Source organism: Taudactylus pleione, unplaced genomic scaffold (genome assembly GCF_031769625.1).
Source record: "Taudactylus pleione unplaced genomic scaffold, aTauple2 ptg000518l, whole genome shotgun sequence".
Taxonomy (NCBI): domain Eukaryota; kingdom Metazoa; phylum Chordata; class Amphibia; order Anura; family Myobatrachidae; genus Taudactylus; species Taudactylus pleione.
In genome coordinates, this window is record NW_028284920.1 from 3915115 (window position 1) to 3942848 (window position 27734).

The following is a 27734-nucleotide window of genomic DNA, read 5'->3' on the forward strand; positions in this document are numbered from 1 at the left end:
CAAGTCGCCAGCGTGCCTTGTTACTTACCCGTGTGCCAGGTGTCTCTCCTCCAGGTCGCCAGCCACTCTCCCGGAATTCTGCTTGAGGACAACTTACACGCCGTACTGGGACGGCACCTCCAGTCATTAGGAGATCTGATCGCTGGACTATGGCACATGATACTGGATGATGTTTCCTCCTCACCTGTGGATTCCATTAATTACTTGCCTTGTATTCATTGGTTCAGCACCTTTCTTAAGCCTGCTGTTCCTTCGCCAGCTATAGCGTGTCCTTCTGGTTCCTGCCAATTGTGGTCCTGCTCGTCTGTGCCTGTTCTGCTGGGTTCTAGAACTTAAATCCTACACTCTCACTCTGTCATCTAGACTGTTAATTTTTTGCTGCCTGCGGTGTTTCTGGGTTGTGCTGTGCCTGCGTCCTCGCTGCTCATTGTAGTCATCTATTACCATCTCTCAGCCTGTTACCATCTCCGCTCTCAAAGCCACATTCCGGCTGTCTAGCTGCACCTTGGCCCACAAGGTCGCATCTCAGCCTGTTACCATCTCGGCTCTCAAAGCCGCACCCTGGCTGTCTGGCCGCACCTTGGCCCACAAGGCCACATTTCAGCCTGTTACCATCTTTGCTCTCAAAGTCGCATCCCAGCTGTCAAAGCCGCACCTCGGCCCTCTAGGCCGCATCTCAATCTGTGCTACTATGCAAGCTCTACCTAGTAGATTTCATCGTGATTACCTCACCTTTCCAGTCTTCAATCAGTCGCATAACATCTAGTGGCCCTAGGTTAACCGTGTAAGCCTCTACTATCTCGAGTTAAGTCCAGGCGGCCACCTAAGTACCAGTGAACGTGTACAGTTCTAAGGGAACAGCAGGTGGCTGTTATTGGTGAATACCTTGCCTGAATGATTCTAGAGGTCTTACACGGTGAATCCTAGGAGACCGTAAAAAAAGCTTTGAAAAAGAAGTCTTCAGAGCCCGGTTAAAATTTTGTAGAGAGGTGGAGAGTCTGATAGGGATAGGGAGAGAGTTCCAGTAGTAGGGAGCAGCACGAGCAAAATCTTGAAAGTGGGAGGAAGTAATCAGTTGGGAGGAGAGGCGGCATTCATTTGTGGAGCAAAGTGGGCTGGTGGGAGTGTGATGGTCGATGAGGTAGGAGGGGTTACAAGGAGAGGATTGGGTGTGGGCTTTGTAAGTGTGAGAAGTTAGAATTGGGTTCTGATGGGGAGAGGGAGACAGTGAAAGGTTTGTAGGAAAGGAGAGGCAGGACAGCAGCATTGAGGACAGATTGGAGTGGTGAGAGGTGGGAGACAGGTAGGCCAGATAAGAGGAGGTTATAGTAGTGTAGTATAGAGATGACCAGTGAGTGGATGAGGGTCTTATTTGCCTTCCGCGTGAAAAAGGATGCAGACTAATGTGATATTCCTATGAATATGAGACATATTTAGATTTAAACCCAATGCTACTTAACTGATGTTTTAGTGCATTTTAATTTCATATGTGTCACATTGAGTTTATTTTTTAGACACCCTGAATCTATACTAAGGTGTTTTTTATTTTTTATTTTTTTCTTCATGGTTTTATGTCTGATTGTATGCTTTTATTGAACACTAAAGTAATTTAAAGGGATTTTTGTCTACAGTGGTTCATTTTCAGAGCACACAATAACAGGATAGAGTGCCCCCCCCGATGGGATCTTGAAAAAGGTTATGCCCTCATGGTGGTCTCACTGTATTGTGGTCCCTTCCCCCATTGTGTTGTGCTCCCAGCACAACTCTCCAAGCACAAATCACAGCACAGCACCCCTATCCAGCAGAGCACCCCTCTCCCAGCACTGAGCACAACAACCAATTCCTCTCCCAGTTCCAAACTTACTTTACTTGAGCGCATCCCACAGAGCTCCCTGACTCAAGGTACAGCAAGCCTCAGGCTCTGGACCTGATTTTCCCGGCTCATGCTGGCAGGTCGTGTGCCAGTGCATGCCAACCCAATGCTAACCACTAGCCGCCGTCCAGGTGCCCCACACCTGCAAACCGCCTCCGGCTTCTCTCCCACTTCCGGCTCACTGTTTGCTGCTGCTGCCATGCCCGATGGGAGCTGACAGCTGAGTTCTGATCGTGGGTGCTGCGCAACCACAGTAGCAGCGGCCAGAGTCTCTGCCCAGTTGGCAGTAGGTACCCCGGCCGTGCCTTCCCCAAACCTCCGCCGGCCCTAGGCGAGCTTGGACGCCCATAGGCATTCCAAATGCCCTATTTGTTTAGTTTGCCTATGCCTAGGGCCGGCTCTGGTAGTACTGTTAGTAACATATGGGGCCAATTGTAATAGCCTGCGAGCCGGAACCGCTGCGGGAATACATGCGAATATGCCTGTTTTTATTAAAGCAGCAAGCATGTTAAAGGATAAACTTAGCTGTTTTAGCATCTTAACATGCTTGCTGTTTTAAAAAAACATGGACACACTCGCATGTACTCCTGCAGCGGCGTCGGCTCGTAGGCTATTACATTTAGCTCATGGTTTTGATCTAAACGTCATTTTATTGTAAAATTGTGTCTAAGGCCCTCATTCAGAGCCGTACGCTCTGAGCAGAGCGCACGCTCTGCATGAGGGCCGGGCTCCTTTTTCATGGAGCGTCCTCCTGGACGCTCGTATAGCTGTGGGTCACCACCCACAGGCTATACGAGCGTGCATTTTGATGGCCGCGATGGTCGTGACCATCGCGACCATCGAAATTGCGAGCCGGAGCCTGCGGTTGAGGTTTTCAACCGCAAGCTCCGGAGTGATTTTGGCTCTATCAGAGCCAAAATCACTCCCACTGACATCACTAGTGATGTCAGTGGGCCGGCTTCTGACGGGAGGCGTTCCCGTGGGAACGCCCCCGTCAGGGAGGCACGCCCCCGGCACGCCCACCAAAGGGGGCGTGCTGTCAATCAACATTGACAGCACGCCCCCTTTGATCGGACACAACGAGCGAAGGAAAGTCCTTCGCTCGTCGTGTCTGGCGCATGCGCACGACGGAGCTCCCTCCGTCGTGCGCATGCTCAGTGCAGACCATCGACCCACTTGCGAGCGTACAGCCGCTCGCGAGTGGGTCTGAATCAGGCCCTAAGTTCGCAACACAGTGATGCAGTGTGCGATGTGACGATACATCCTGTGCGCCGTTCACACTGCACGATCCACCATACAACGGTGCAATATATTGCTACATGCTGCATGTAACTACATTGCATCATTCATTGAATCGTGCCTCATCCAATGGGACGATTTAATGAACGACAGCTGAGAACGACGGATCAGGTGTACACATATGATGCTTACGATAAATCTTTCTGATTCCAGTTGGGGCGATGTATTGGCTGATATATCGTATGGTGTGTACCCACTACCCAGCATTTGTCGAGACATCACAGAACACACACAAGTCCTCCAGGCTGCTACTATATTGTATGTGTGTTGCTATCACTGTGTAAAAGCCTCCTGTAATGTAACTTTCTAGAGAAAACACCGTCCGTACTGTCACTTACTGTATGCGCTTTATCTCCAGGTGCACAGTGCAGATCACTATACAAGCATTACCTTGCACTGCAAATTCACAAATGACAATACAAAACAAAAATGCTAACTCACACTGTAATTGTGTATGGATGAGCTGGGGAGTGTTTTAGAAATTAACAAAATACACTAGCAGAGTAATAGTAACAGACATGCACTGTTACTAGACATACAGAGTAACTGATACACACTGTTGCTAGGTTACACTGAAGAGTAAGAAACACTGAGGAGTAATACACTATTTTTTTATTATTATTATTATTATTTATTTACACTAGCAGAGTAATAGTAACAGACATCCACTGTTACTAGACATACAGAGTAACTGATACACACTGTTGCTAGGTTAGACTGAGGAGTAATACATCAGCTCCTTCTTTCCGTACCTTCTACATATATGCAGGACTGTATATAAAACAGCTGTGAATAGCAGCCGGCGATTAAAAGGGAGCATGTGACGTCACAAAATTAAAGTCTACTTTGGCACATGATCAGTCACGTGAGCGCTGCTGCCTGCCCGGTGACCATGGCTACAGAACGCTCACTCTGGGGAAAATGGCGTCTCAAGGGACTGACAACCAGGTATCTATCCTATTCCTGGTATCACATAGCCTTTAGTGCATACTTTGCTGGCAGAAGTTTAACGAAGCTAGTAAACTGTATTCTGTGGTTACTTTTTTGTGTCATTATATTACATGCAAATCCCAATGTAATTAATTAGTGCCGGGTTTGAATAATGCAATTTAACCTGTGACTTTCAAGCAAGCTGGGAATTGTAGTTGCAAAACAGCTAAAGAGCCACAGATTGCCTTCTATGGTTTACTGTAATGTTTTAAAGTAGAGGCCAGCTCTGTGGATATGTTTAGATACAGATGTTTTTCTGGATTTGTAATGTGTATTATTAAAAGTTGTATCAATAAAAAATAAATAAATATATATATATATATATATATATATATATATATATATATATGAGAAGGGTCTTTAAATAGACTCTTAGGTTGATCTACTAAATGCTATTTGCACTTTATATTTATTTGTTTTACTGTGTTTCACATCTATACCTGTGCACCTTCATTTCTCTTGCACTTAATGACACATAAAGGCACGTGCTGTATGGATAAAAATTACATGTCACTTACAATCACCATTTTGCAACAAACTGAATGAAAACAAAGTACAATAACTTTATCAGGGGTTAATAATTCCTGAGTAACAAACTTTTCACTGAGGCCCCCAAAGTTGTAAGTGCTACCTCAACATTGTGTAGCACAGTTGGTGTAATGGTTAGCATTACTGCCTTATAACACTGAAATCCTGGCTTTGATTCCCACCATGAACCTAACTGCGTGGAGTATTCTTCCCTGTGCTTGTGTGGGTTTTCTCTGGGCACTCTGGTTTTCTCCCATCCAAAAATCTACTGTTAGGTTTTATTTGCTCCAGACAAAAAAAAAAAACATTTACCCTAGTGTGGGTACTTGTGGTTGGAAATGTAGATTGCAAGCTCCACTGGGGCAGGGACTGGTGTAAATATTCTGTGTAAAGCGCTCCAGAAAATGTATGAGATATATATATATATATATATATATTTTTTAATGAATAAATAAGCATGCATCCTTTAGGCAGAATAGTTCTTACTTGAGGGGTTTTCTGAATTGTTTTCTGTTATGTGAGGCAGCATATTACATAAATATTCAAAATTACATTTAAAATTTAGTCTTGTCATTTATAATACTTACCCTAACATATCCCATCTCTATGAAATGGATTAGCAGTGCTTTTGGCAGTGACTGTAAAACAAGGCCCTCGGTGATCATTCCTATCTGTATGACATCATTACAGTGCAGCATTAATTATCTTTTAATTGTGTCCTGGATTTCAGACCATTGTGGATACCTGGATTCTTCCTAATAGATTCCATACCAGTCTTTGTAATATCTTACATCTGTTCTCCTCTATTAACATGTTTTACCCACTGCATCTGGGGGTACAACATGTGTCATCTGAGTGCATCAAAATTATAATAAAATTACTTCTACTTAGAAAAAGTTTGCTTATGCAATTATTAAAGCTTCATTTCAATGAAAGACTATTTTGTATCTTTATATAATAAAACAAGGGGTCCGCAAACGCTTTCAAAGTACATAGACACAAACCGTATGAACAAAACAAGAAAACGCCACTTAAAGTATAGAACATAACATGACATGGTTTATAAACTGTGCTGGGTCAGCAGTTATAATACCCAAGGGGCTGGGTGTGGGATGCCGGCATTCTGCATCACGGCAGTCAGAATCCCAACGCCGGCATCCCAACATGGTTAGGATACCGACGCTTGGCGGTCGGTGTCCTAACCCACCCCCTCTCTCTACCCCTAACCCTCCCTTTCTGGTGCCTAATTCTACCCCTCCCCCTTGTACCTAGCTCTAACCCTAACCCTCCTTCCCTAGTGCCTAAACCTTACCTCCTGCACTCTAAAGCTAACCCTCCCCCCTTAGTACCTAACACTCCCCCTTGTGCCTACCTCTAACCCTAACGCCAACCCTCCCCCTAACCCCGATACTTATCTTCCGGATGCTGGATGACCGGTGTCGGGATTCCGGCGCCGGCATTCTTAGCGCCGGAATTCCCGCTGTCGGTATTATGACCGTATCCCTACCCAAGTGATAGATGCCTAGGTGCCATTGTAGGCAATGGGAGGAGATTATGGTATAAATGAGGGAAGACAAAGCACATATAGGGCCTGATTCAGAGTTGGGAATAGAGTGAGATATCTCTCTCAACTGAACAAACCATATTTCAATGCAAGGGGTGTAAATACATAATTTTTTTTACATGTGGGGTAAATACTGGCTGCTTTTGCGATGTAGCTCACAAATACTGCAAAGCTTTATTATCACTCTACAATTTAGATGTCAGTTTGGAAACACTCCTCCCAAATCTAATCTCTCTGCACATTTTAAACCTGCGCCACCTGCAGTGCAGCATGGTTTCACCAAGATTATCAGTTGAGAGAGAGATATCTCACTCTATTCCCAAGTCTGAATCAGGCCCAATGTCCATAAAAGAGATGGCACTTGAGTATTTTGCAATACACTCTGGTGTTTTTTATGCAAGCAGCGATGTTTCAGATCCAGGATGATCCTTTTCCAAGCTGCACAAGGCTTGAAAAAGGGTTATGTGTGTATGTTCATGTTTTGAAGTTTTAAAGTAATGGAGTATTGTATATATGTTCCTGTGACTTTATATATGTATAATTCCATTACCACCATGATTACACTGTTTTTATTCTTGTTTACAGGAAGAAACCTTTGCTAATGAAATTGAGGATTTTTCAACATATGCTTTTCTATCTTCTTCACAAATAAATACTCTTTTAGAAGCTCAGGGTGTGGATGAAATACAAAGGTATATGCAATTCTTACACTAAATATTTTTGTCAGTTACTTGTTGCTTACACTATCTTATTACATAGACGAGACCTAGATGTATGCTTCACGAGACTTAAAACAGAGCTACATTATACCTTGCTCCCAACATGCAAAGTGAGCCACCATAAAACCTTCTCTTTCTCTCATACTGTTTCTTTAGAGAGTCACTCTCCTCACATTCCCTCTGTCTCTCTATGTCACTGTCATGTGATGTCAGCTCACATCAGCCGATGGTTCAAGTCACAGCAGCCAAAACTAAACAACAAATCATTAATTTGAACATCTAACATGTCTATCATTATCTATCATTATCTATCATTGTTAACATGAAACCCTGCTATATGAATCACAAGTTGAATTTAAATCTCCATGTGCATAAAAATGTATTAGTAAAGCACCACAGTTGTTAGGGACCCTCTTTTAGCAGCACATAGCTAACAGGGTTTGGTATATTCTGTCGACGATAACATGTCTGCATTCATAGTTTTGACGTGGTAATGTCGACATGGTGACAATCTGAATAGGCTCATGCAGTATACTGACAGTCACCATGTAGACACCGTTGACCTGTCGACATGGTCATAATGTCTACAATACATTTTTGAGGTATCCCCAATCCCTAAATATAACCATGATGTTGACATTTTGTCCATTTATATATTTTACAGATATTGACATTAGATGTTGACATTTTAACCATGTCGACGTAATAACTGTCGACATTCCAGTGTTGACGTTATGAATGTTGACATACTGAATGCATACCAGCCAACATACAGTACCTCCATATAGTCTTACATGTCACCACAGCCAATATATATACAGCCGATCACATACAATTACATAGCTAATATGACCTATTAGCTATTAGCCATGTCTCTATAATGCCTTTCAAGCCAGTACATATCTACCATGCCCACAGAGCCTCACATGCATATAGAGAGACATGTATCTATAACATTTCACATTAAACAATGAAAGCGCCAAATGCCTGTAATGGACCAGTGAGACACGCAAGTGTTGAATAATATAAATGTATTTCGTATAACACAAGAATCGTTCCAATATTTCAATCAATATTTTAATCATAAAAATACCCTATGAAATATATTCTGCATGCAGAAAAAAATGCTTATCACATCTATAGTTAATGAAATAAAAAAATAAAAAAAACAGCTGTCTTTACTATTATAAAATGGAAATGGCTTTAAATCAGCTCAATAATGCAATTCAGCCTCTAACATCCCACAATAGCATATGCATGAGACATTGTATCAATGAGATAAGTGAACAAAGTAACCCTTCACGATGTTTCTTAGAATGTTTAACTAGGACTCCATGATCTAAGTGACTCAATCTCATTGGCAGCTCATATTAAGATTCCAGCCAGTCGGCTGTAGTCGCGGTTTTTTATTTTGTTAAATATATCAGTTACTGGTAATGTAATTCCACAGGGTTATTCTACCAACACTTGTAGCTTTTTTACAATTCTCTTCTCCCAGTCTCTCTGGCACAAGATTTCATTAGTGGAAATATTAATGGCGGCTCCTTTGATCATGTAAACCTAGATGAGTTCCACTAGTGTTCCTTCCGCAATCTCTACAAGACTTGTTAGGTCTGCCTACAAATGACGGCCACAGCCATTTTGAGAGCTGAATTAATATGCAATATATAATTTTGTTGGGTAACAGTCAGTGCCATTCTGGAGCGTCCTGTGCCGCCCCCTAAGCACATGATGTTGCGCGGATGCGGTGGAGCCACCAGCACTGGGAAGTGCAGGACTGCCCAGAACGTCCTGAGGACACTTTGAGCGGCTGTTCTGACGGCAGTGTGCATACCCGGAGCGTCTGGCACTGCCACAACAATACTGGCTGCACGGTGCCGGTACAAGCACACTGCTAGCCAAAAGCTGGGGCAGTGGTGGTGCTGCCAATAGAGCTCTGCGCTCTGTGGGGTGGCACCACTCGCACACCCCTAGTTACTTCCCCGGTAACAGTGACATCACAGAGGCTCTGGCTGCATAATATTTACTAGACCTGATTTATATTCATGAAGTACTATTTGCATGTTTAGTTTATCCCCCCAAATAATGGTGTCCACTGTGTCTGTAGGTAACTTGTGCACAAAACTGCATATAGTATGTTCCCTCTGTTCATGTATGCACTATATCTATTTGATGTAAATTGGATTACCTAGCTCATGTGATATTTACTAAAGCCCTGAAATGTAAGGATCAAAGTTGCTTATCATTGGAAATACTCCTGTGAACAATATTAAACCAGAAAACTAAGCATTTCAAATATGATGTTTGTTATTTTTGTATTTATTTTTTTTAAATGTAAGTACTTATTAGAGAATATAACCCATTTTGCTCAGTAGGGATTCCTTAACAATCTCTATTACATTTGAAATGGTAGAATGTATAGCCTTGTTCCAAATCAAGCTAAAGTCAGAAAATCAGGACTTGGACAAACTTGTTATGCAAGGGGTGTAAAGACGACCACTGAGACATTGACTGAGCCCTTAGTTTGGACGGGGGGTGTGTCTACAGCCCTATAGTTGACAATGCGATTATGTTGCATTTCATGGAAAAGGGAGCAAGATCTTGACATCTTGGAGGGAATAGCTACTTATCCCCTGCATTCCTGTGCCTCTAAAGAGGGGTTGGGTATGGGATGCCGGCGCTCAGAATCCCGATGCCAGCATCCCGACAGGGTTAGGATACCGTTGCATGTCGGTCAGTATCCTAACCCTCCCCCTCTCCTTACCCTTACCCAGAGGCGTCCCTCCCCGCGGTGTCACCTGGTGCGGGGGAGGGAAGGGGGAGCTCGGCCTCACCTCTGATAGCCAGACACTGCCTGGAGCTGAGGGCTGGGCCACGAAGCAGCCAATAATACACAGAGAATAAGAGCTAATGGAGGCATGTTTCACTGCGGGGGGCATGTCTTGAGCTCTGATGGTCACCACTGACAATGAGGTGATCAGTCCAGTAATTACTCAGGCAACAGAGCCCAGCAGCAGCACTGAGGAGGGAAGGAAATAAAATACTGTATGCAGGAAACACACAAGGAGAAAAAGATGAGGAGGGTCAGCTGTGGACAACAGGACACTGTCTGGAGGGCTTGTAAAACACTGTGTAACAGGATAGGGGTTTTTCCTGCAGACTCCAGTAGCTGGCAACTCATCACTATGCAGGAACTGGCACCTTCTGTGTAAGTGGTGGGGGATCATCTCTGTTAGGGGCAGATCTGTGTGTGTTTGTGGGGAATATTTTTTGTGCTATGGGGGATTTTCTGTGCTAGTGGATGATAAGTGTGAGGGGGATCTGTGCAACGGAGAGATCTGTGTGGGGAAATCTGTGCTATATATGTGTGGGGAAATCTGGCCCTGATACTAGCCAGTGCCTCCCCAGCCATTGACCTCACTGCACGTCCCTGCATTGTGCTGCATTGTTTTGTACTGATAGTCACTGTTTCTACTTCAGGGTCCATAGGGTATCCACAGGATACCTTGGGGTATAGGTGTGACGTCAGTCATCGGGCACCATAGAGTTAAGCTTTCAGCCTCCCAGGATGCACTAGGGTCTCCCTCCTATACCCCGCCCCCGAGCCAAGACACCTCAGTTTAGTTTGGTGCCCGGCCGGAGTCGAGTGCACCTGTTGGAGTGGGGGCTAAGAAGAGCCCCTGAAGCTTTTCTGCATGCAGCTGTGGCTGCACATCTGGATGTACAGCATGGACAGTCAGTCCTGACGTCCATGCTGTCTTCCCTACACCCCCGCCGGTACCAGAACGCCGGTACCGATCCGGGGATGCTGGTGAGCGTCTGGGGTCACAGCTAGCGGTGACCCCAGATGTTCCGGACCATGGCCGGATTCAAGGGGGACAGCAAGGTAAGCAGCGGGGTCCTGCGGTGGGTCCCCGCTGTTACATGGTCCAGAGTCCCCAGGCAGGGGGCTCCCTGGGGACTGGCTGCAGCGTGGAGCCAGGTAAGAACCTGCGCTTCCACTACCCCCCTGGGACAGCGGACCGCAGCAGAGCGGCAGCGCTGCGGCGTCCCGGGGGTTAAATGCATGCCAGGGGAGCGCGCCTTCCCTGTCTCACAGCCGGCGCCTCCCCCGCTGCACACAGCCCTCTCTGCACTCTGCTGACTGGCCCTGTGGCAGCGCTCCTCCCCCAGGCCAGCCTCCTCACTGCTCCTCGGCGGCCATCTTCCTGAACGCATGGTGAACGCTGCTGGAAGCCTGGAAGGAAGCATCTTGGTCTGGGTCCCCCCGCATACCTCTCCTCCGCTGTGTTCAGGTCTGTGTATGCAGCGCTGTGTCCTACCAGACCCTGTGTCTGCGTAGTTGAGTGATCAGCGCTGGTTAGTGCAGGAATTGATTTTCTTTGCATTGTATGTGACTGTGCTAGCACTGCTGCCTGTATCTTCTATTCTGACTGTCAGCTTTATTACTGTCCCTGTTCTTTCTGCTAAGCACTTGCGGTGCGGTGCTGCAGGGTGGTCTCTCACCTCTTTAAAATACAATTGGTGAGAGGGGTCACATACTTAGCACCATCATGTCTGAAAGTGATTTTCCTCTCCGGCTACAGTGTACTACGTGTAAAGTACCTTTAGCGGAGGGGGAGGGTAGCGCGGAGGGCCTCTGCCGGCAGTGTTTGTCAATGGCGCGGCCTATTACGGTTACAGCACCAGTACAGGAGCCGCCCTGGGCTTGTTTCGCTCAGGCGCTTACAACCTTAGTGGGCCAGTTAGCTCAGCAGCCCGCATTTACACAGATGGGTTTGTCCCAGCAGTCAGTGGTGTCGTCACCCATGCAGGGTTTCCCAAGACAATTTGTGGTACCCCACAGTCTCCCTATTTCCCCTCTCCCGGTTTCTCAGGAGCCGGCGTGGGTTAACTCCCTGACGAGTTCTGTACAGCACTTGTCGGATGTGTTGCAGGGGGAGACTGTGATGCTGCCACATAAACGGCCGGTGGCGTCTCTGTCGGCTCCTTATGAGGATGACGAAGGGACGTCTGATGATGGGGAGATTCTGGATCCTTACGATCAGGAACCTCTCCATACTAAGGACGCTGACGCTAGGTCCAAGGTATATATTCCTGGACTTATTCGGGCGGTCCGCACAGCCTTGGTGATTGAGGACGAAGTTCCCCCAGCTGCTAAATCCAAGTATGCCTTTTTAAGGATGTGAAGGGTGACGCCACAGTCTTTCCTCTTTCGGGTCAGTTAATGGACCATTTAGAGGAGGCGTGGAAACAGCCTGGCAAGCGATACCAGCCGCAGAGGCGCCTGGCAGTGGCTTATCCGTTCGCGGATAATTATTTTGCTAAGTGGGAATCCCCTCCACAGGTGGATTCTCATGTGACACGTCTTGTCCGTAGTGCCACATTGCCGATGCCATCCATGTCCTCCCTTAAGGATGCTACGGACCGCAAGGTGGAGATCTGCCTGAAGTCCGCTTATTCCCTTGCGGGGGGGGCAGCGCGGCCGGCTATGGCCATTTGCTGGGTTGCCAGAGCGATGGAGCGCTGGGCGGATTCATTGGAGGCGTCCTTTGATTCCGACTGTCCGGCCGAACAAACGGAGTTGATTGGTAATCTCCGTGATTCGGCCACTTATATCAACGAGGCGGCCTTAGACATTAGTACACTGGTGTCTCGAATTTCTTCAGCTGGCTGCTCGTCGCACCTTGTGGTTGCGATCCTGGAAGGCGGACGCTGACTCCAAAAAGGGTTTGGAGGCGTTGCCCTTTAACGGAGATCTGGACAAGATTGTGGCCATGCTGGCGGCAGCCAAATCGGCATGTCTCCCGTCGGCTGCGGCTCCTTCTGGTTCAGGACCATCGTCCTTTCGGTCTTATAGGGCCCAGGGCAGGCCCAAACCACAGTCTTTTCCCCGACAGGCTGGTCCCAAAAAATCGGCCAAGCCCCGGAAGCAGGCATGGAGTACCAGACGTCTGGCCCCTAAGCCTGATGACAAGCCTGTGGCCTGACGGTCCGGGCCTCCCGTTGGGGGATCCCAAAGTGGGAGGCCACCTGCTGCAGTTCGCCCAGTGTTGGTCGGTCACCACGACAGACACTTGGGTTCTCGAGGTGGTCTCCCACGGGTACGCCCTCTCGTTCCGGCACAGAGCCCCGGCTCGATTCTTCACCACGGGTCTACCATCAGACCGGAACAAGGCCACGGAGCTGCGGAAGGTCTTGCACACTATGCTCCAGGCTGGAGTTATAGTGCCTGTTCCATTCTCCCAGAGGGGTCAGGGTTTCTATTCAAATCTTTTTTTGGTGCAGAAACCCAATGGGTCGTATCGTCCGATTCTCAACCTCAAAGCTCTCAACAAGTCTTTGCGGGTGCCGAAGTTTCGGATGGAGACCCTACGGTCCATCATTCTGGCGCTGGAACCTGGGGACTACATGGTGTCATTGGACATACAGGACGCTTACCTGCATGTCCCTATTCTTTTGCGCCATCAACAGTTCCTCAGGTTTGCAATCCGCAGCGACCACTTTCAGTTTCGGGCATTACCTTTTGGCCTGGCGACAGCACCGCGTGTGTTCACCAAGGTAATGGCGGTCATGGCGGCTTCTCTGCGGCTGCAGGGAGTCCGCATGTTGCCGTACTTGGACGACCTGTTATTAGTGGCAGGATCTCCAGAGCTCCTTCTACGCCACTTGGACCTGACCATTGCGCTGCTGCAACGGTACGGCTGGTTAATCAACTGGCAGAAGTCCACTCTAATCCCATCTCGGCGGATTCTGCACCTCGGAGCCTTATTGGACTCGGGACAGCAAAGGATCTTTGTGACGGAGGAAAAGATCTCTGCTTTACAGTCGAGGGTGCGCAGTTGTCTGCACAGCCGCCGGGTGTCTCTACACTCGGCGATGAGGTTACTGGGCTCCATGGTGTCGGTGTTCGACATGGTGGAATATGCCCAGTTTCACTCCAGACCTCTGCAGCACCTGATCCTGTCCAAGTGGAACGGGCTGCCTCAGTCTCTAAAGTCCCAGACGATAGTGCTCACCGCGGAGGTTTGCCTGTCCCTTGCCTGGTGGTTGCAGATGACCCATCTCAGCAAGGGACGTCTGTTCTGGGTACCAAATTGGGTCCTGTTGACAACGGACGCCAGTCTTCGGGGCTGGGGAGCAGTTTCGGGTCCACACTTGCAGGTGGACGCCGACAGAAGCGGAGCTTCCAATAAATATCTTGGAACTCTGTGCGGTCTTCAATGCTCTCCAGCAGGCACATCGGGTTCTCCAGGGTCGCCCGGTGCAGGTCCAGTCGGACAACGCTACCACCGTGGCCTACATAAACAGGCAAGGAGGAACCCGAAGTCTGGCGGCTCTCGTAGAGGTGTCTCGGATCCTGGTATGGGCGGAGCGCAATCTTCCGGCCATATCAGCGGTCTTCATCCCGGGAGTGCTAACTTGGGAGGCGGACTTTCTAAGTCACCAGGACGTTCATCCGGGGGAATGGTCCCTGCACACGGACGTTTTTCAACTGCTGGTGGACAGGTGGGGTCTTCCAGAGATCGACCTCATGGCGTCCCGGAACAAAAACAACTTGCCGGTGTACGGGTCTCGCACAAGAGACGAAGAGGTGTCTCTGGTGGATGCTCTGTCCGTCCGGTGGACGTTCCGGTTCGCATACCTGTTTCCTCCGGTTTCCCTTCTTCCACGGGTAATCCGGAAATTCAAACAGGAAGGAGGGACGCTCCTGTTGATAGCTCCCGTGTGGCCCAGACAGCACTGGTTCTCAGACCTTCTGGGTCTGTCCTTGGACAGTCCTCTGCGGTTGCCGCTATGACCGGACCTTCTGTCGCAGGGTCCTTGTCTTCACCCAGACCTGGCTCGGCTGTCTTTGACGGCATGGCTGTTGAGACAGCCATGTTGAGGTCCAGGGGGTTTTCCAGCTCTGTGGTGCGTACCATGTTGCGAGCTCGGAAACTGTCGTCCGCGAGGATATACCATCGCGTGTGGCATACGTTCTTCCAATGGTGTCGACCGAGAGGTTATGCACCGCGGGAGTTTCGTCTGTCTAGGATACTTGCCTTCCTACAAGCGGGACTAGTTCATGGGCTTCGCCTTGCTTCTTTGAAGGTACAGGTTTCGGCCCTGTCTGTCTGGTTTCACCGTAGGATTGCTACAATCCCGGATGTGCGCACCTTTATGCAAGGTGTTCTTCGCATTCAGCCGCCCTTTGTTCCACCTGTGGCGCCTTGGGATTTGGCTGTGGTCCTGAGGGCTCTCCAGGGACCGCCGTTTTGAACCACTGGGCTCAGTGGATCTTAAATGGCTAACAGCTAAGGCTGTTTTCCTTCTGGCCATAGCTTCGGCCAGACGTGTTTCTGATTTAGGGGCTCTCTCTTGTAGACCCCCTTTCTTGATTTTTCATGGGAACAGGGCAGTGCTCCGTGAATTTCTTCCCAAAGTTGTTTCCCAGTTTCATGTTAACGAGGAAATAGTTGTTCCGGCCTTTAACTCACCTGGTCTTTCAGTGGGTGAGGCCACTTTGGATGTTGTGCGGGCCTTAAGGACTTATGTTGACCTCACTTCTTCGTTTAGGAAGTCAGACGCCTTGTTTGTCCTCTATGTCTTCCGTAAAAAGGGTAGGCCTGCTTCAAAGCAAACTTTGGCAGCCTGGATCCGTATGGCTATTTCTAAAGCTTATCTTCATGAAGGTCTGCCGGTTCCTCCTTCTTTGAAGGCTCATTCCACTAGGTCTGTGGGTCCTTCGTAGGCAGCTCGACGTGGTGCCTCTGCAGTCCAGATCTGCAAGGCTGCTACGTGGTCCTCTGTCCATACCTTCGTGAGGTATTACAGGTTTGACACCTTCGCCTCTCAGGATGCTTCCTTCGGGTGGCGGATTCTCCTTTCAGCACAGGAGCGTCCCCACCCTTAAAGGATACTGCTTTGGGACATCCCCAAGGTATCCTGTGGATACCCTATGGACCCTGAAGTAGAAAATATGAGATATGGTAAGAACTTACCTTTGTTATCTCTATTTCGACGAAGTCCATAGGGTTCCACAGGACTCCCGCCCTGTCGCACCTGTGCTGCAGATGGGCTTTGGTCTGGTCACCGGTTTTTCCGTCTCCCTCTGGTGAGAGTGTGATTCTTGTGTGTATCCAGATCTTCTTTCTCTCTCTTCCTCCGGCTTATGGCTTGGTAACTAACTGAGGTGCCTTGGCTCGGGGGCGGGGTATAGGAGGGGGACCCTAGTGCATCCTGGGAGGCTGAAAGCTTAACTCTATGGTGCCCGATGACTGACGTCACACCTATACCCCAAGGTATCCTGTGGAACCCTATGGACTTCGTAGAAATAGAGATAACAAAGGTAAGTTCTTACCATATCTCATATTTTTTTCTTTTTCTTTTTGCTTATTTGTATGGCGCTGCAGAACCCTTGTGGTGCCATACAAACAAAGGATACTAATAATAAAAAGATATGCACCAGTTTAACATATTATGAATACAAGTTCTACAGTATTAATATAGTGTTCCTTCTAGCTCCGGCGGGAGGCAGGGAGCTAGAGAGGGCATGCGCGCGGCGAAGGCGCGCGCGCGTCCGAGAAGGGGGCGTGGTCATCGGAAAAGGGGGCGTGTCTATAAGACGCGTCCCCTTTTCGTCACTCTTGGGGGCGTGCCCGGCACTTACGGACACGCCGGGCAGCCCCCAAGCCCTGCAGACAGGGAGAATAGATGCCGGGCGCATGCGCCCGGCGTCTATTCTTCGGCGGTGACCGGGTCACCGCATGTTTCTCCACCCGCGGGACACTGCGTCCCGTGGGTGAGAACGGCTCCCGCAGGCTGTGAGGGCAGGGCGCTTTTTGCCCTCCTCCTGGAGGGCAGGGTGCTTTTTGCCCTCCAGAAGGAGGGCAGGGCGCCGCGCCCCGCTAAAACAGCCTAGCGGGAACGCTATTAATATTGATGTGTGCCTGAACTATAACGAGCCATATAATAAAGGTGTTAAATATCTCTACACTAGCTGAAATTAGTTACCACAAATTAAATGTACTTATTCTTTAGTTTACATTGGTCAGTCATAGTTAAGACTAACACAATTACTAGCCATCATTTATCACAGTGCTATAATGGAATGCAAGCTATAGGGGTCCTCATGCACGCCCTCCCATTATTATGAATCGCATCTCTTCCCTAATGTTGCATTTTCTTATAACAAGGAGATCAGACATCTGCAGGATTTTCAGACATTTTTGCTTGAATGAACCGTGATATTATGCAAAGTAAAACCAGACCTGATGTTAATGAAACACTAATTTAATGAGTTTTGAGAGTCTGCTTTATTAAATTATTTTTTTCTGTGAAGTTTATGCAGGAAATACTAAATTATATGTACTTCATGTGGAATCGATCAGGGATATTTAACTGTCCGGCTGCTAGCCTTCTCCTGCAGCCCTCTACATGGTGAGCAGCACCGGCACTTCCCCCTGTGTAGCGCCAGGCTGTCTCCCTGACCTCTTTAGATTGACCATGTGAATGCATGGTGACTTTCTTGGCTGAAACAACTTCCAATTCCATTGGAAAAAGCCCTGTGTCACAATCCGGCACAAGGAATTCTTCAGTTGGAGGACTGGGAGCCGGGGGTTTAGGGTCGCTAGAAAGTAACTGATGGGGTGACAGTAATAATGTCCTTCTTAATGGTCAAACCCAGGTGTTGGTTAGACCTACCAGAGTCGTGGAGTCTAACCCACTTGGTGGTCTTCACCAGTGACCCCTCCTATTGGGATTTGGGTTTCGCCGCACCAAGTGAGCAGGTCTCAGCCCTCTGGTCAGGTACCTGGGAGTAACGAGGAGACCGGGAGATGACACTAGGAGTAAGATGACTGAGACTCTGCGTATGCCGTGTAACGATATGGAGCGAAGATGAGTACACAGAATAATGATTACTAAGAATACTGTGCTGTGAGATCGTGCACTGGTCTGCACTGAAGGAAGCTTGTAACGTGAGAACACTGGGGATCCCAGCATGGGCTAGCACTCTCTGATGATCTGGACGCAAGACTGATACAGGAGAATGGCACTAGGAGTCAGTACACAGATGCTGAACAGAGTACACCCGCTGGTGATCCATTCACAGGACTAGCACAGGAGAATGGCACTTCTAGTCAGTACGTGGATGCTGCATCGGGTACACATGCTGTTGATTCAGATGCAGGACTGGCACTGGATTATGGCACTAGGAGTCAGTACACAATTGCTGTACTGAGTACACATGCTGGTGATCCAGACGCAGGCCTGGCACTGGAGTATGGCACTTGGAGTCAGTACACGGATGCTGTACTGAGTACACACGCTGGTGAATGTCACTAGGAATAGATCACTAGCAGGAAGGTACATGGAGCCTGGAATGCTGCTACAGCAAGTAATCACTGGAAGTAGCGAAGTTAAACAGCAGCTTCCTGTTCCTGAAGTCAGACTAAATACCCTTAGGTAGTTGGTCATTGGATCAGAAGATCAGCTGAGTGATCACAGGACTATCATTGGGAGAAACTAGTCAGGTGATACAGACCAACATGGCTGCACCCATGACTGCCCCAGTGGGAACCAGGACGCATGCCCCCGGGGAGAATATTCAGCTCACCTCCACCCATGGGGAATGAACACCTAAGCTCAAGGACTCCGGCGCAGCGGCCGATCCCAGGACGCATCCTGACACCCTGTTTTCATTGGATGAAAGTGTGGTGCCTCTTCTCCATTTGCTCTATACATTAACAGAATGGCAGTAAAAGAGACTGCCAAGGATTGGTATTCTGCGTGTGTGGTGGACAAAGATTATAGGTGTTGGGTATGAGATGATATGATAGATTATGTTGGTAAACTTTGCAAAAGTTATAGGAGGTAGGATGCTAATCAGACAGATGCCTATATAGCATGTGGTGGGAATGAAACTCTTCGGCAGGACAAGACTGTAATAGAAGCTGTGGTTTTACGATGTTGAGAATGAGGCTGCTAATCTTAATAAGAGATGTATGTAGACACCATTGTGCTGTTTTGCTGAGCAGAGTGTAGCTATAGGTCTTTAATGCTGGGCACACGGCTGTATGCGGTATGCGTGGGTCTATGTGTGGGAGGCATGAGGCTTTTACAGTATGCTTTTTAGAGTTCTACAATGATGGGCATAGAACTGTAGAAGGCTTCAGGCTGTTATAAAGGGCAGAGGGCTGTATATAGGGGAATTATAGGATTAATATTGTTTTTTGCTATAATACACATCCTAGGTATAACTTCTTTGTTGTGCCACACACGTCACAATAAATGCACCGCACAAGCCTTTAACTTTATCACGATCTTCCCACATCACACAGTTTATACTGCTCTCCATCACATAAGTTCTTAAAAAATGGCACTGGAACAGACTGTCTATTCATACAGATATATTTTTACACAATGAATTGACACTTTGCTTTAGAAGTAAAATTATGGGCCGTATTCAATTAGGTGCGAAAAGTCACGTATTTTTATGAAAAGCGTTTGTATGGCGAATTTACTGCCTCATTCACCAGTTTTGATGCAATCTTTTTGCGTACTTCCTCAATGCGCGCTCCCGTATTTCGACCTGTCCAATTGCAAAAAAAAACGCATATATGCGATAATTGCCTATGGCGAAACTAGTGAAAAGTACAGCACATTTTTGGGAAATCAGCCTGCAATCCATAAAAAGCTTAACTGACACTGGAAATCAACATAGAAGTGTATTAATAACCCTAATAAAAGTATTTTGGGTGCTTAAATTGAGTCAAATGGCTGTTATATGCATATTTGCATAAGTGTGGAAAAATAATATAAAGCAATTTCTTTTGGAAAACAATAAATGCTGTAGTTAAATTGGGGTACATTAAAATGGGTGCTAGTATATTTTTGTGTCTATAAAGTGCAGTGTTAAAAATACACCTCCTGCAGCCACCTGCAATCCTAAAAACACCTTTCCCATCCATACAGCCCCCAGTACTTTAAATCATTTCCAACACTTTTTACATTTTCACACCAAAAATGACATGTCATTATTAGGGGGAATTAAGCTAATTTTAATTTTTTTCGTGCCTAATTATTCATTGCGGTGGGTGTTCAAAAGGTTCTGAACCAAGTCCCCACATTTTTAGCTAATAAAAGAGATTTTGCACATTTTATCACCTGCTCTGAGATGGGGAAAACTTTTTGCCTGTTTCTCCCTTTGGAGTTTTCGCACATGCGAACATGCCAGCAATTAGCGCGATACACACGTATGCACGAAAAGTTCACCCCTCAAATGCTCTTCACCAACCGCAACCTTTCGCACCTAATTGAATACGGCCCTAAGATTGGTACTTACTGTTGCACTGCTCACTAAATAATATGGTCTCCCTTGCAGAAGCTTGGGGGCCCAATCAGAGGGTAAATAAATTGTAACAAAGCAATTAAAAAAAGTCTTATTGCTGCAATAAACATTTTCATTAAGTTGATGGGGTTTCATTTATAATCATTTGTCATAAAGTGAAATGATCATACCTTCAGAGTTTATTAAACTAATTTTTGGTACCACAGTCCTAAAGTGCTGATAATCCAAATAAAAAAAAATGTATGACAAGCTTCAGGGTTGATCATTCTGGGCCCTTCAAGGGAAATGTTAAATGGAAGAGCTAAAGATCTCTGGAAATATTTCAGACAAGGAATATGATTGTGTGTGTGTGTGTGTATGTATGTATGTATAGTATAGTATAGTATAAAGAAAAGTGTTTGTGTGCTTTAATTGGTCCTTTCTTGGAAAGTAATATTTCCATTTACTTTTTTGCAGATTAATCAAAGAATTTCTGAACTTTAAAGATCCTCAAACAAATCTGAAGGAAGCCGTCTTGGTAGACTATTATGTGTCTGGTTTCTTCACGGGAAAAGACATGAACTTTAATTCGCAGCAGCTGACTGGCTTAATGTGGTTATTACATTTTCTAATACAAAATATTGAATGTAAGTGTGTGATCCATATAGAGTAGGCCCCACTTTATTTACACAATGGGGCTGATGCAGAGTGAATAGTTGTTCTCCAGTAAGCATGGCATAATTGTCTAACAAAGAGACTTCATGCATATGTGAGAGGCGCGAATCTGACACTTGTGCCTTCATAAGCGGAAACTGGGCAGGGTAGGCACAGTCTGATATAGGCTGAGTAGTGTAAAGGGGCCTATCATTAGATGACTTTTTGAACGATTCGACCAAAGCCAGGAGGTCTTGGTCGGATCATTCAGAAAGTCGTGTGCACACTGGGTCCTAGCCGATGGCGACTATCTGTGGAACATGCTAATCAAACTGACTATGGCCCTGATTCAGAGCCGGACGCTCTGACCAGAGCGCTCGCTCTGAATCAGGGCCCACCTCCATTAATATGGAGCGTCCTCCTGGACGCTCGTATAGCTGTGGGTCACCACCCACAGCATATACGAGCGTGGAGGATGATGGTCGCGATGGTCTTGAACATCGCGACCATCGAAACTGCGAGCAAAAGCCTGCGGTTGAGTTTTTCAACCGCAAGGCCAGGAGTGATTTTGGCTCTATCAGAGCCAAAATCACTCCCACTGACATCACTAGTGATGTCAGTGGGGCCGGCTTCAGATGGTAGGCGTTCCCTTGGGAACGCCTCCGTCTGGCAGGCACGCCCCCGGCACGCCCACCAAAGGGGGCGTGCTGTCAGTCAACATCGACAGCACGCCCCCTTTGATGAGACACTCCGTCGTGCGCATGCGCAGTGCAGACCATCGACCCACTTGCGAGCGGGCAGCCGCTCGCGAGTGGGTCTGAATGAGGGCCTATGATCGTCAGGTTCCACATGTTCGCAGATGGGAGGTCGGTCTCCTGCACTGAATGACGTTCAGAGAACGCTGTTCAGTGCGGGCACTGCACCTAGGCGACCTGAAGGACTGAACGCTAGTCGTTCAGTTTTTGAGGTCGCCTAATGGATAGGCCCCTTAAAGGTGTGTTCACACAATTGTACACACATGCAGTCCTGTAAAACCAAACAGATTCACCTGTCAGTAGATGTATCTGTTGCAAATGTCTAAGAACTGGTGAACATAACCATATTAATGATGATGATCTCAGCATGGACCTTTTAAAATAATGTTAAACAAACTGCATAAAGTTTATTATTTTAGAATGCAAAACAATTGCACTGCTTTAAATATTTGTTTCCCTGGCATTGTGTTGCCATAACCCTCTTTTCAACTGAGTTTTATTATCTCTGTTAACATTTCTCTTTTGTATTGCAGCCAAGCAAATGTCTCTTGAAGAGAACATAATAGAGTTGGGAAGAGCCTTCATTGGCATAGGACATTGTCCACTTAAGACTACAGGAAGGCTAACATTTTTCAGTGTTGAGCAAGCCAAAGATATTATCAACTACATTAAAATTAGGTATGTTCCTCTTTTAAGTTAAGCTTACACTATCCATTTTTTTTTTACTTAAAATGTCTTGTTATGCCATTGTGTTGTCCATTTATTGCTGTATTCACTAAACAAGCAATAAATTAACTCAAATCAAGATAAAGGTTCAGAGGTGGATGGGTTTGTGAAAATATGCTAATGACTTAGCTGATGTCTTGTGCACAGAGACGCCCACCTCCATCATTTCGCATCTGCCACTTGCCTGCAAAAGGGAAAATATTGGGAACATTGGTCGCTCATTGAACATCTGAGCAACCCTATGCTGTCTCACAATGTCCGTCTCCACCTAAGATGCCAGGGCCTCTCCAGCTGTGAACAGATTCACACAGGCACACTTGGTCACACATAGATAACTGTCCCGGAGCTCATTGGTGCAGTCTCTTGAAGCGGTGTGTCGTATCTGTTTGCAACTAAAATGCATTTTTGGCTGACAAATAAGTGACACCAGGTGCAAAATGAGTCTCTTGCAACCTTGTGGCTCAATCGCGCCAGGCGTCTCATGCTGCATGGCGTATTGAGGCTACGTGTATGAGAACACATCTGTATCCCCAATCACCTGTTCTCTCTCAAGTATCCTATTTCTTTTTCTCTCCCATAAGTATTTCCCCTCACTTCTTTCATTCTCTCTTATCTACATCCATAAACTATCCTGATTTTTACTCACTGACCTACAAAATCAGAACCTCACACACTCAAATCCATGTCCTTCTCCTCTACATGCTCCTTCTCTTGGCTGCTGGGAACATTGCATACAACCTGGTACCCATATAATCCCCACAATTTATTCATGTAGACCTGACACCCAAAATATGTTTACATAGTCTATTATACCCCTGGTAGTTGCATGGCAGATTAACTAAACAAATCACATGATCTAAAGATACACATTACAATATATTATATGGGAATTGGGACAGTGAAAGTGGATTGTCCTTGGTTCTGTATCTGTAGCATTTCTACTTGATATGCAGACCTAAATTATTGGTTTATCTAAAAGCAATAAGCAATGTATGTAATTAGGTTCATCCAAGTCTCTTAGTGATTACTCGTATTACCATGTAGATTATTTTCTTTATTCCACTGTCATGTTTCTGTAATTTACCCAAATTTCAGTTTCCCAATTTCATGACAACTGTACCAGCTGGTGCACATTTTACAAATATTTGGACTACCTGATCTTATACAGTACTAGATCATTTTATTATTTATAAAGGGATATTGTGCAAGTGCTCTAAGGTCCCTAGAGTGCTTGCACAATACCCCTCTATATACTTTATATTCAACTCTGAATAGGTCGGGCTACCATTCTCGTGCCTAGCTGCTAGAGGTTCTACTTAGACCCCTTTAGTGCGAACCGACTTCTGTAATTTTAATATTGCCTTTGACAACACCAGAAAACTTATTTTGCTTACCTGTTATTGGTGCTTTCCATCTCCAACTTGCTGTGATCACAATCTTGTTTGCTTCAGCCTTTCCTTGTCAAATACTCTTTCTCATACCAAAATCAACATTCCCACCAAACCTTAAATATTTCACTCTTCCATTTTTAACTACCCTATTCCTAATGGAGCTCAGGCCACAACGTACAGTTTCTACCAATCCAAACTTTAACTGTATCATATTAAATATATCCACTACTGTAGTTGCACAATGCTAAGTGCTACTGGAGGAAATCCCACTCCTGTGCCGATTTCCTTTGCTATAAATTAATCCTTTCCATGACCATAACTAGGGATGTGCGAGTGGTGCAATGGCACAGGGTGCAGGACCTTAGGTGTGGCACAGTCGCTGCCCCATAGCACCTGCAATTGGGCTGAATGGTCCTTGGAGTGGTACCCTGAGCTGTGAACGTTCTGAACATGCACCCTGCAGCCTCTTCAACCTTCCAGAGGGTCCTTAGAGCAGCTCCTGAGCTGTGATCTTTTAAAAATCATCCCTCAAGCCAAGCTTTTGCCCTACAGCTCCACGGGAGGTTTCTGACCTCCAAGAGTTCTTCTTAGGACACCTGCATTATAATTTGACAGGCAGCGGTATATGTTCTGCTCATGCAATAATCCTGTCATCTTAAAATCCTGGTATTTCACCTATTAAGCAAGCCTACATCACTTCCCTAATATCCACCCAGTCTTCTAATCACAAACGCTGCTTTCTTCTCACCACAAGACACCATTACTTGACCCAGTTTTTCAAACTTCTACCCTCTTCTACATTTTGTCTTTAAAATACTTCAGCTGCTTGTGTATAACAACCTATATTGCTTTCTCTTCTCTCACTCCTGTCATGACACTTTGTAATTGAGTTTCCACCCCCAGCATTCAACTAAAGGCGCATATCCACTACACGACTAATGAACGATAACGACCTTGTAATCGTTCATTATACTGTGCAGTGGATATTGTGCCCACACTGAACGATATGTCGTTCAGTGCCGGCACCCTCAGGTTGGGCAGTATGCACAGGTGATGACAGATGCCGACAATGACTAGCGGGAGCGCGCATCACTGGTCGTTGCCGGCATATTCACTGCACGATTAATGAATGATTGAACGATAACCATGTCGTTATCGTTCAAGCGGCCATTTATTTTGTGTAGTGGATATGCGCCTTAATACTGCCTACACACACGTGATCAACGGTCTACTCTCGTGTCACTACTTAATCATTCTCCTTGATTGCTTTGCCACTTCTGATGTCATCAACCACCTTGTCCAACTACTCATTCAATGTCTGTACTGCTGGCACATGCTACCCTTCCCTGTCCTCTGTTGTGGAACCCTATAGGCCAGGGCTCGACTAATCCCAGGGGCCAGGTCGCCATGGCTACCAGATTTTGCAGTGAGGGAGGAAGCAGATCCTCATTAGCTCTGGCGGAGATTTGTGCCTTTGGTATTGCGATGTTCATATCATGCACAGGAGTGCATGTGCTGAGTGTCACCTGTGGTGACTGCTGTACCTGTGTCTATCCCGGCCTGCGCTGACTCCTCTCCATCCTGGCCTGCTCTGATCCCTGCTGTCTGTCCCAGTCTACCCTGATCCTCCTGTACGTCCCTGGCTGTCTACTGTCTCCAGCTGCAAAGAGCTCTCCGGTAGTAGTGTCTATGCATTACCAGGGATTGTGGAGCAGCTTCAGAGGGATAGTGGTGTGACCATGAGGGGAGGGAGGTTTTGTTGTACTTTCTGGCACCATTGTTTTATGTGAAATGTGGTCTATTATTACTGGAGGGTGGAGCAGAGGAGCTGTGCAGAGCAGTGAGGGGGCCTCCATTTACTGTATCTATTCAACTGTGGCCATTTTGTGGACTAGTATAGTGTGTATAACAGTTGTTCATGGCCCTCTTATACCTTTTCTCTTGACAAACTTATTCAGCATCAATACAATTTTTTTCTGTCATTCATTTAACCAACTGTCTGTAATATCCACATAGAACATATCTGAAACTGAAACAGCACTTACCCTCAAATCATCCTCACTGTCACCAACTCCGATTTCCTCCTATGCCTTTGTGTCACCCTTGACTCCACCCTCTTCTTTACTATTCGCATCTATTCTCGGTCAAGGTTCTGATGTCTCCATCTTCAAAATATTGCTGAAATATGCCTTTATATACTCAACATGCATCAAAAAGTCTTATCCATTGTCTTATGTCATTCTTTTTACTTATCTGTAGCGACTTCAATCTTCCCTAAATGCCACAGCAAGATGCATTTTCCGCTCTCCATTCCACATCCATTGCACCACTGTTCAAATAGCAACATTGTCTCTCTATGTTCTCCATAATCTATACAATTCAAATTACTCCCCTACAGAGCAACAGCATCCCTTCATGCATCCCTCATCTCCCCTCAACCTCTTAGATCTGCTCTGATCTAAGCGTAACCCTTCCGATAACCACCACTTACTCCCACCTGTTTCTCTTATACTTCTATCCAACTACTACATTCCAGCCATCAGGCTACAAGAACCTTCATTTCTTTGAACACTTTTTAAAACCTCATTCCTTTACTGTAGCCTACCCTGCTCACCTGTACTATTTCCATGGCTACACCCTCGCTATTGTGCCAATCTCCACTCTGAGCTACTCTCTGCCCTCTTGTGCCCGATTTCCTCTTTTCCACTTGCTTACAAGCGGTATCACCTACTTTGCTTTGCTTAAGTAATATATAGAAGTTTGGTACAAATAAGTGAAATGTGTTTTGAAATGGGGACTTCTAGCTCCATAGCACAATAAAAGTCCGTTATTGCTTGTAATAATCGGGGGATATTTACTAAAGTGCGGGTTTATAGAAGTGGAGATGGTGGGCCTGATTCAGAGCCGCTCGTAAGCGGCCGCTCGCTCTGAGCAATGTTCGCACAACTGCGCATGCGTATGGGTCGTAATGCGCATGCACAAACCAGTCATTGCGGTCGGAAATCGTGCGCTCGCAAAACAGCGAGGGGCTGCTAATTCGATTGACAGAATGTACCGTTTGTGGGTGGGTCAGGGGAAGGTGCTTGAAAACGGGGGAGTGGAGATCCGAACGCAGGCGTGCCAAACGGTCAAAAGAGCGTTTAATGGGAGTGCATAATTAGTAAAGGGGCGTCATCGACCACGTCACTTGGTTGTCTTTTAGCCTGAACTGCTCGCAGTGATAGTGGTAAGAAAAACCTACCACAAGCACTGCGAGCAGTTCAGATGCCTTTCGATGTACCCGATTAATCTAATAAATACTGGAGATGACGTGTGATGCGAACGTCAAAGGGGCGTCTTTACAAAATAGCGAGCACTTTTTCGTTCGCTCGCTCAGACATAGAGGCGTCAACAAACCGCAAAGAGCGAGCGCTCAATTTAAGTAGCCTGCCCCTTTTTTGGAACGACCGGCCGCAAATAGCGTCCAGCTCTGAATCAGGCCCGGTGTCCATAGCAACCAATCAGATTCCAGCTATTATCTTCTAGAAGGTGCTAGATAAATGTTAAGTTGAATCTGATTGGTTGCTATGGGCAACATCTCCACTTCTAAAAAGCTGGACTTTAGTAAATATACTCCTTAGTACAGGTAACAGTAGTGAGAATACTGTATTATTTTCAACATTTAGGTTGCTATAACAATTAAACTGTTTTAACTCAGAATGATTCATAGTCACGTAACAATGTTTCGCTATGTGCACTTACATAGGAGAGATTTCAGATGATGTAATCAGCATTGAAAGTTTTAAATGTGACAGGAAAAGCACCTTATTAAATAAATCTCCCTGTTTCTTTTTACTACTTATTTTTGGAAGATCCATCTGGCAGCACAGCACTGGGAAAAATATGACTTTGCTTAGACAGTATTTAATAGTGAAAGATTTCAT

General features: G+C 46.3%; 1 protein-coding gene across 2 annotated transcripts in view; it reads left to right on the forward strand.

The window, feature by feature from the left end:
• Positions 1-4039: 4039 nt before the first annotated feature.
• CABCOCO1 (ciliary associated calcium binding coiled-coil 1) overlaps positions 4040-27734 on the forward strand; it is a 104954-nt gene continuing 81259 nt past the window's right edge. For both annotated transcript variants that reach the window (XM_088450390.1, XM_088450391.1), the window contains exons 1-4: positions 4040-4120; positions 6840-6946; positions 20763-20932; positions 22228-22372. In XM_088450390.1, the coding sequence (XP_088306516.1) occupies positions 4094-4120; positions 6840-6946; positions 20763-20932; positions 22228-22372 (449 nt within the window). In that variant the 5' untranslated portion in view covers positions 4040-4093. The remainder of the gene's footprint in view (positions 4121-6839; positions 6947-20762; positions 20933-22227; positions 22373-27734) is intronic.